The sequence below is a fragment of the Physella acuta genome, unplaced genomic scaffold, assembly GCF_028476545.2.
Source record: "Physella acuta isolate Inbredline_101_S28 unplaced genomic scaffold, ASM2847654v3 ptg001787l, whole genome shotgun sequence".
Taxonomy (NCBI): Eukaryota; Metazoa; Mollusca; class Gastropoda; family Physidae; genus Physella; species Physella acuta.
In genome coordinates, this window is record NW_026733297.1 from 263829 (window position 1) to 273524 (window position 9696).

Here is a 9696-nt window from a genome sequence, read left to right on the forward strand (position 1 = left end):
TATCATTTTACTGCAGCGATTAAAGTGTTTAATGAGTTTCGTTTGGTTTGTAATAATTTGAGTTTAGCAGCAATAGCTCCACAAGTAATGCATATTTATATAAGATCTGAATTTTCAATTGTAAACTCACCATTTTTTTTGAACAGATAATTGTACTTTTCAATGATAAAACAAAAAAAATCTCAGTTTCTTAAATAATTTACAAAGCTAATAAATGACACAACGGCATTAGTTGTTGCTGAGTACAAGTAGTTGCTCCAATAAGATTTCCAGACATTTAAATGGGATATTGTATTTCTATTCATAGATTCAGTTATACAGACATGTTATTGAAGCTGTTTTTGTGTGAAATTAATGTCCAGCTTTATTTAAACTATAGACTTGTAGGACATTTTTCAAAGATTGTTCCTATTATTAGGTTAAAACTTTTACTCAACATTCTGTTTGAAACTTAATAACAAATCTTTTAATTTATAATTAGTGTTTAATTTATTTTAAAAATCTGTATTCATATATCAAGAATGAAGCTGATAATAATGTTGACAAGAAGCTTACATTCTTTGATATCTTCTGGCGGGCATTAAAAAGAAACAGCAAATTAAGTCATGATATGTTTTTGTACCACATTTTCTCTTCGCTAATCATCACCTAGATCTGCATGTACAAGATGTTAATCTTTCATTTTGGAAATGTATTATTTAATTTATTAAACAGTTTTGCTACATTCTTAAAAACAAAAAAAAAGCTACTTCTCAGTAATTCATAATTTGAGAAGTCGACTGTACCAATGCTGCCACTGAAAATATTTGCTTTAAAATACTATCACTGATAGTTATCGTCCTTAACAAGATACTGATAGTCATTGGGGGAGAGGGGGCGGTAGATGCATAGAAAAAATTCTGGTGCCTGGCCGGCTAGTTTATAATTATTTATATATATATATATATATATATATATATATATATATATATATATATATATATATATATATATATATATATATATATATATATATATATATATATATATATATATATATATATATATATATATATATATATATATATATATATATATATATATGTTAGGGGGATTTAGTTCGAGAAAGAGGGATCATCTGCGATCGCACTTCTGACACCAAACTGTAAGGGGAGGGTTGTTTTTGTTAACCGATTAAAAGAGAGACATGGTAAGATGGTATAGACCATTATTCTCTCAAATCCGTGCACCTTTGCGTGGTGACAAAGGAGTCTAATAGACCTGAGAAAAACTAATTAACATCTAAACAAATACAATATTAATTTTACACTAAAAATAAAACTTGGTAAACACCCAGTTAATGCATTTATTTAACTTCATCCTACTTCACAAAAAATGTATTTTACAAGCAAAAAACAAAAGGAAACAAATAAGACCTGGCCAGTTTTCATAATCAAGGAAACATCCCTCGAATCTTAATACATGGTAAGATGGTATTGACCATTATTCTCTCAAATTCGTGCACCTTTGCGTGGTGACAAAGGAGTCTAATAGACCTGAGCAAAACTAATTAACATCTAAACAAATACATTAATTTTACACTAAAAATAAAACTTGGTAAACACCCAGTTAATGCATTTATTTAACTTCATCCTACTTCACAAAAAATGTATTTTGCAAGCAAAAAACAAAAGGATACAAATAAGGCCTGGCCAGTTTTCATAATCAAGGAAACATCCCTCGAATTCTTAATACATGGTAAGATGGTATTGACCATTATTCTCTCAAATCCGTGCACGTTTGCGTGGTGACAAAGGAGTCTAATAGACCTGAGCAAAACTAATTAACATCTAAACAAATACAACATTAATTTTACACTAAAAATAAAACTTGGTAAACACCCAGTTAATGCATTTATTTAACTTCATCCTACTTCACAAAAATGTATTTTACAAGCAAAATCAAAAGGATACAAAAAAGACCTGGCCGGTTTTCATAATAAAAGAAACATCCCTCGAATTCTTAATACATGTAAAAATTAAAAAAAATAAATCACTTACATTTTTAGATACAACCACAATTTTATCCTTTCATGAATGTATACGAGTTCCTTACACGACCCAGTTCGTCACACACAAAAGGCAGGGTGATTCCCCAGCCACAAGGACAACATATCCGTCCTCCAAAACAAACATCTGGCCCCAGAGCGAGACATTTGGCCACTGGATCGAGACATCAGGCAACGAGCATAATATCGGGCCACAAGAACGAGACATCAGGCAACGAGCTTAATATCGGGCCACAAGAACGAGACATCAGGCCATGAGCATAATATCGGGCCACAAGAACGAGACATCAGGCCACGAGCATAATATCGGGCCACAAGAACGAGACATCTGGCCACGAGCATAATATCGGGCCACTGGAACAAGGTGTTGGGCCGCTGGTGTAAACACCAGACCATATCAACAATACCTCAGCTGGGCCACTAAACCAGCCTCTGCTGCCATCATAAGGCCTAGACTGGTCTATAGCCCTAGCTTGGTGTGTAAGAGACAGAGGTCTGAACACAGTCCTCTTAAATAGGCTGAATCCAAACAAACTTTTTCCCATACTTTCCGACCACCTGTTTGACAAGAACTGACCGTCGCGACCTTACGGTCGTAAATTTAAGCAGACGACCATTGGGGAGACAGGACATAAAATTGAACACAAAGCATGCACACACCTAGGGTCCGGTCACAATCCACGACTGTGAACCTCGTAAATTATCCGTGACACCGTCACACCCTGCCAGAACCCAGTGCCGTGAGAACCGTGCGGCGTCTTGGGAGAAGGGGAGGGGAGAACATTACCCCGATCCAGCTACGACCAACCACGAATATAACTACACACAAAAAACAAGCAACCTGTGACAACTATTCAATAACCAGCCAACATTAGGATACCAGCCAACATATATACACACATATATATACATATATATATATATATATACATATATATATACATAAATATACATATATATACATATCCGTACATTTACACTTCTGTGCTCGCTTTTAAGCAACAGATCTTTTCTGTTGTAAATTAAACATTATCAAAACTTTAGAATTGGTGAAATTTAGCTGTTAAGTGCTCGCTTTGTTTGTGAATTAATGTTGGTTCATGAAAAACAATTTCATTCGGGCATTTAAAAGAGTATATAGTGGTATTGGAGGTAGGACAAAATCGTTACTTTTATGCCAATAGTGGTCATGCCATTCATTGGTCTGGAGCCAATATGTCGGGAGTCATTTTGTCAAAAGCCAATATAACGTGAGCCGATTTGTCTTGAGCACTTATATCGGGAGCCAATATGTCGGGAGCCGCTTTATTTTAGAAACATATTTATGGCAATCATCACATTCATCTGCCTTATCTCCAGTATGAACTGTTTTATTTTTTCTAGAAAAATATTTATGGCAATAATCACATTCAAATGGTTTATCTTCTGAATGAACTTGTTTGTGTGTATATAAACTAGAACTATATGAAAACTTTTTATGACAAAAATCACATTCAAATGGTTTATTTTCTGAATGAACTCTTTTGTGTCTATATAAACTAGAACTCTGAGAAAACTTTTTATGACAAACATCACATTCAAATTGTTTATCTTCTGAATGAACTTGTTTGTGTGCATATAAATTAGCACTATGTGAAAACTTTTTATGACAAACATCACATTCAAATGGTTCATTTTCTGAATGAACTCTTTTGTGTCTATATAAACTAAAACTCTGAGAAAACTTTTTATGACAAACATCACATTCAAATTGTTTATCTTCTGAATGAACTCTTTTGTGTGTATATAAATGAGAACTCTGAGAAAACTTTTTTTGACAAACATCACATTCAAATGGTTTATCTCCTGAATGAACTCTTTTGTGTTTATATAAACTAGAACTCAGAGAAAACTTTTTATGACAAACATCACATTCAAATGGTTTATCTCCTGAATGAACTCTTTTGTGTTTATATAAACTAGAACTCAGAGAAAACTTTTTATGACAAACATCACATTCAAATGGTTTATCTTCTGAATGAACTTGTTTGTGTGTATATAAACTAGAACTATATGAAAACGTTTTATGACAAACATCACATTCAAATGGTTTATCTTCTGAATGAGCTTGTTTGTGTGTATATAAACTAGAACTATATGAAAACTTTTTATGACAAACATCACATTCAAATGGTTTATCTTCTAAATGAACTTGTTTGTGTTTATATAAATTAGAACTCTGAGAAAACTTTTTATGACAAACATCACATTCATGAGGCTTATCTCCTGAATGAACTTTTTTATGTTCATTTAACCTAGAACTATCTGAAAACCTTTTATGGCAAGCATCACATTCAAGTGGCTTCTCCCCTACTTGAGCTTGTTTATTCAAGTTAGATCTTTGAAAAAACTGTTCATGATGATCATGACGATCATCAGAGAGATATGTTTTGTCTTCAGCGAGTTTTAACTTTTCTTCTAGTCCATTTTGTTGTTTGTCCTCAGAATCTAAAAATTTTGTCCATAAATCTGGTTTTATATCTTTGTTGGTTGATAAAGTTTCTAATTCTGGGATTATATCTTCGCTAGTTGATAAAGTTTCTAATTCTCGTTTTAGATCTTCACTAGTTAATATATATTCTAATTCTGGTTTTATATCTTCAGTAGTTGATAAAATTTCTAATTCTGTGATGGTTGATAAAGTTTCTAATTCTGGTTTTATATCTTCACTAGTTGATAAAATTGCTAATTCTGGTTTTAAATCTTCAGATTTTGTACATACTGCTGATACAGCAGGTTCCATATCTTTAAAAATTAAAAATCCTGTTGTTTTATCTTGAGAAGTTAGAAATGTCATATGGTGTTTTACATCATCAAAAGAGGAAAATGTTGTACATTCTGACTTTGTGTCTGTAGAAGATGAAAAATCTGGCATAACAGCGGTTTTATCATCCTGTGAAGCTATAAATGTCAAGTTTGGTTTGATATCACGGAAAGTTAAAAATGATAATTCTGTTTTTATGTCAGAAGAAGATGAAAATACTGTAGATAGAAGTGGCTTCACATCTTCAGAATTTGAAAATTCTTTAAACTCATCAGACTGTAAATCTAAATCAGCAGTTGCCTCTCCCATGCTGCTTCTTATAAATGAACTGAGGATTAGATATTTAAATGTTAAAGTGGTGATTATATAGATCTAGTAACTATAGTCAAAACAAAGTTTTTTCAATAAAACTTCTCAGAAGCATATTAAAATATCTTAGAAATGAATATAGATAGCTTAAAGTTAACACAATCAATAAACAATTTTAAAAATAAAATAATTAATGTATTGTATATGCCTAAGAGTGGCGGATTATGGTAGAAAATAAAATCAAACTTAAATTTTTTTTGTTTTATACAATATTTGTACAAAATTAACATGCCATGCTTTTTAAATTGACAGAAGGTAAGTATACCATGTTACAAAAACTGCAATCATAACAATTCATATTTTCACTTAATAAAATGAAAAAAAAAAAAACAATCATTAATAAGGAAAGCGCAACGCTTTATGTTTTTAAAATATGGGGCGACATGACAAATAATAAATCTGGCCAAATGATTGGCTTTGGGCGCAGCACACATCTAAACGCGCCTTGTTTTTCACAAGATTATAATAAAATGGCATTAATGGAGAGGGGGGGGGGTATATGACTTCATAGCGACCACACCTAAGGACATGAGAATTATTCCCAAACCGTTGTTTAATCATACACGGCATAACATTAGAATCATAGTTTAGACGTTTATTTGATCGTAAGATCATTTTAAAACAAGAATATACAAAGCTACTTTCACTAAAGTGTCGCTTGCGAGATAAATAAAGAAATTGGGTCAAAAGTACACTTTACTATTCTTAATTAACAGACTAAGGTAATCTATGGTTTTATGTGCATAAAATCTGCAGAGGCTAGTAATGTTAAAAAGCCAGTTGTGATCTCCCCAAAGCTTTCTCGAATATTCTTATATAACACTACGGGGGATTGGCAACTCGGGATATACTATATATAGACATGATTTTTAAATCCATGTTTAAGTACTTAAACTTTTAAAAATAGAATAGAATCTTGTATAAAAAAGAATTGCGCACCAAGGAAACGCGAAACAAAATGTGTATAATAGTGCGGAATATTATTAGTACTTTATATATTCACATGCATTTTTGAGAAATTGGAAATAGCGTCCATTACTACTTCTGGTCAACGGAAATTACTCTAAATTTGAAAGAAGGTGGAGAATTAGATCTTTTACTTACATATGAAATTTTATTTGTCTATCTGAAACAGAACTCAAGTTATAGGCTTTTGAAAAGTTTAAAGTAGAATAAGCCACAGAATAAATGTAGGGTAGGCCGTTCGATTCAACACTTCCGGGTTTGTCATTTTCGTGGCATCTCACGGCTCATGCGCTTACTAAAATGGCGACCAGTTTCGCTTTCTCTAAACGGTAGAGGGATAAAACTATTGATTACGATGCCATCGTTAATTTTAGAAAACGGAACTATCCGTTTCTATTTCAGTCTGTTATTTAAGAATTCCCAGATGTACTTTCGACCTAATTTCTTTGTCTCGCAAGCGGCGCGTAAGTGAAAATAGCTCTATGTATTCTGGTCTTTTAAATCAAATAACTCTGAAATATCGCATTCCTTGGAACCCAGCCTATGTTACTTGAAAACTTTAAACTATTAATTTAACACACATTACAATTAACTGGTAATAATTTCTTGGGTTTATGAGATATGTTCGTGGGAAAACGATCACCCCCAATAATGCCATTTTATTATAATCTTGTTTGGTGAAAACGAGGCGCGGGAAAATGTGTGCCGCGCAAGAATCCAATCATTTGGCTAGATTTATGACTGTTTTTTTATGTCACACCTAAAAATAGAATGTTTATGCTTTCTTCGTTGATGATCGTTTTTATTATTTTTTAAACTGAAAGTATGAATTATTAGTTAGATTGCAGATTTTGTAACTTGGTATACTTACCCTTTACCAATTTTAAAAGCGTAGCATGCTAATTGTAAACAAATATAGTCATAAAACACAGAAATATAAAGTTCCAATTGCGATGTGACACACCCGGGTCACACCCCCTCAAGAAAACACGTGTTTATTAAGCTGTTTATCTCACTTTACAACAGTAATTAAAATTAATTTTCAAATTTTTATCACTTATTGGGTAAGATAAAGCACATGTTTACTAAAAATAAAAAATAAAACAAAAGCAAATTCTGTTTTAATGAGGGTCACAGGTCAAGTTTTTTTTCCTTCTGTCAAGTTCAGTGGAGGGTGCCACAGGCTGACCTGACTTTGGAATTTTTTTCAGTAATAATGACTTTGCACAGAAAGTTAAAATATGCTAAATTAGCTTAGTTTACTAGTGCTCTAGCTATTATTGATACATTTTTAATAAAAAAAATCATTCTGTAATTCTCATCAAAAAACCTAATGTATATGTAGTATTATGTAGGGAAGGCCCAATGGCAATTATTTTATTTTTTATTGCTTAGGCCTATGTTGCCTATGATTATACTATGATAGGCTATATTTATATAAAGAATTGTGACTACGTTCTTTTTTAGTGTCTTAACATATACTGTAAATGTATATTTACCTGGAAAGGAATCTTTAAAGATACCAGTTAAAATATTTTCATCTTCCACGTCTATAACTATAACATCTGCCATTTTTGTTTGGGTAAATCTAAACTACGGAATTTTAGATTGTCTCCGCATAGTTTAGCTATGGTCTAAATACCGTACAAAATTTATTAGAGCTTGTAGGAAAAAAAACTTACAAAAACCTTTTAGATAGAAAAAAAAAAAGGATTTTGAAACAACGAAAGGCTGAAAGTTATGCCACGACACCATTGACTAAGACATCGGGGATGAATTTCGCCCTTAAAAATAACATTTTGTTGTTTTAAAAATTAAAGCGTTCAAATATCTAAATATCTCAAATCTAAAAAAGCCCATCTTGTATCTATATCTGTAATGTTGATAGTCATGGATTTCAGGAAGAACAAGTTTTGTTTCGTTTTTTCCTGGTATATAGTTCCACCTTGAAGAAAAAAAGAACACACTTCATTGAAGTCATATAACTTTTAAAAGTTTTTCTTTTCTTTAGAACCACTAAGATGTACATACAATGTCCATTTCCACATAAATACCAAAGCAAATTTTCCAAAACTCCCCCAATGTCCATGCAATGTCCACCTCCCATCCCTCAATGGTTCGAATAATGTCCATCCACCTCCCCAAAATGTCCAACAAATGTCCATATCAACATAACTGTCAGGCAAGCCGGTTAACTTAGCGTCACGGTGTCCTGTGAAATCAACACACCTGTCAGAATAGCCGGTTAACTTAGCGTCACGGCGTCCTGTGAAATCAACACACCTGTCAGAATAGCCGGTTAACTTAGCGTCACGGTGTCCTGTGAAATCAACATAACTGTCAGGCTAGCCGGTTAACTTAGCGTCACGGTGTCCTGTATACTTTCAGTTATTCGTTGAAGTTGAAGGTTAATTAACTTCATTAGTTTCATTATAATTTAATCGTCGGTTTTTTAACTTGTTTTACTTAAAGTCTGGGAAGAAACTCCAACATTGGTCCAATTCAGTTGCCACATAATTTGGCCAGAAAATAATTGTTTTATCTGTAGAAAACAAGCATATGTCAATTTGGTGGCTTTAGCATTTGGTTAGAATATTTAAACTAAATATTATGTTTCAATGCATCCTATTGTGAGTTTGTGTGGGACGACGTGGTCGAATGGTAGAGCGTTGGAGGCCAGCCCCAAAGTCTCGAGTTCGGTCCTGGTTTTGATTAATCCACCAAGCTCTGATGGGTACCAGACAATACGTTGGGCATAGTGTTGACCACGCCATCCCTTCATATGCCGAAGTCAAGAAACGTGAACCCTAGTTCATCTACACAATGGATCGCTACGTCTAAAGAAAGTATTTTTTACTTTCTTTATTGCTAGTTGGTGGCAAATCCCAATGTTGATTCATCTTGCTATGGCTTACATTATTAGGACATTGATTCCTTTGTAGAATCTTCCAACTGTGTTTTATTCGTTTCAAGCATTAATTTTCATACTTCGTTTTAGATTCGAACCCGTTACCGTTAAAGCGGCGTAGGTGAAGTAGATTATAACAGAAGTGGTAGGTGAATGATAAATCTAGTTTAAAACAAGTGTTTTTCTAAACTTCACAGGGCCCACTGCCGGTTAGATGGTTGGCACCAGAAAGTTTGATCGACAGAACACACAGCACCAAATCTGATGTTTGGGCCTACGGCATTCTTCTGTGGGAGATTGTAACGCTAGGTGAGTTCATAGGTTTACATTAGTAGGGGGGCGGGGCGGGGTTGGGGGGTGTATGTAGTGAAGGGGGTGAATGTTGTTGTTACTTGGTACCCTATCCCGTTCGTCCTTGTTCAGTTCTCGTGTTGTGAGTTGTAATATTCCGGTTTGTACCAGTTTATGAAAGGGTATGTAAGGTGTATGAAAACGTGTGTGATCGTCTCAGTTTTGTCCAGATCTCCAAGGTTAGTACAGGTTAGGTTTATACTAGTTTTTAGCCACTGTATCTTAGTTTACTAGCTTGTGTATTTTCTGTTT

The 9696-nt window shown here is 33.4% G+C and overlaps 2 protein-coding genes across 2 annotated transcripts in view; both read right to left on the reverse strand.

Annotated features, from left to right (window-relative positions):
- Window positions 1-2385, reverse strand: part of LOC131930500 (testis, prostate and placenta-expressed protein) — a 90203-nt gene extending 87818 nt beyond the window's left edge. Inside the window, exon 1 of the mRNA XM_059287025.1 lies at window positions 2040-2385. The gene's annotated coding sequence lies outside the window, so the exon portion shown is untranslated. The remainder of the gene's footprint in view (window positions 1-2039) is intronic.
- Window positions 2386-2892: 507 nt separating this feature from the next.
- LOC131930498 (zinc finger protein 883) lies at window positions 2893-7784 on the reverse strand. The gene is made up of 2 exons (XM_059287019.1): window positions 7685-7784; window positions 2893-5178 (listed from the first exon to the last, which is right to left on the reverse strand). The coding sequence occupies exon 2, from the start codon at window positions 5157-5159 to the stop codon at window positions 3321-3323; it is 1839 nt and encodes a 612-aa protein (XP_059143002.1). The 5' UTR covers window positions 5160-5178; window positions 7685-7784; the 3' UTR covers window positions 2893-3320.
- Window positions 7785-9696: the final 1912 nt, after the last annotated feature.

Bases quoted from the DNA above. Each gene is read 5' to 3' on its own strand.
- LOC131930498 (XM_059287019.1), bottom strand. From the start codon at position 5,159: ATGGGAGAGGCAACTGCTGATTTAGATTTACAGTCTGATGAGTTTAAA.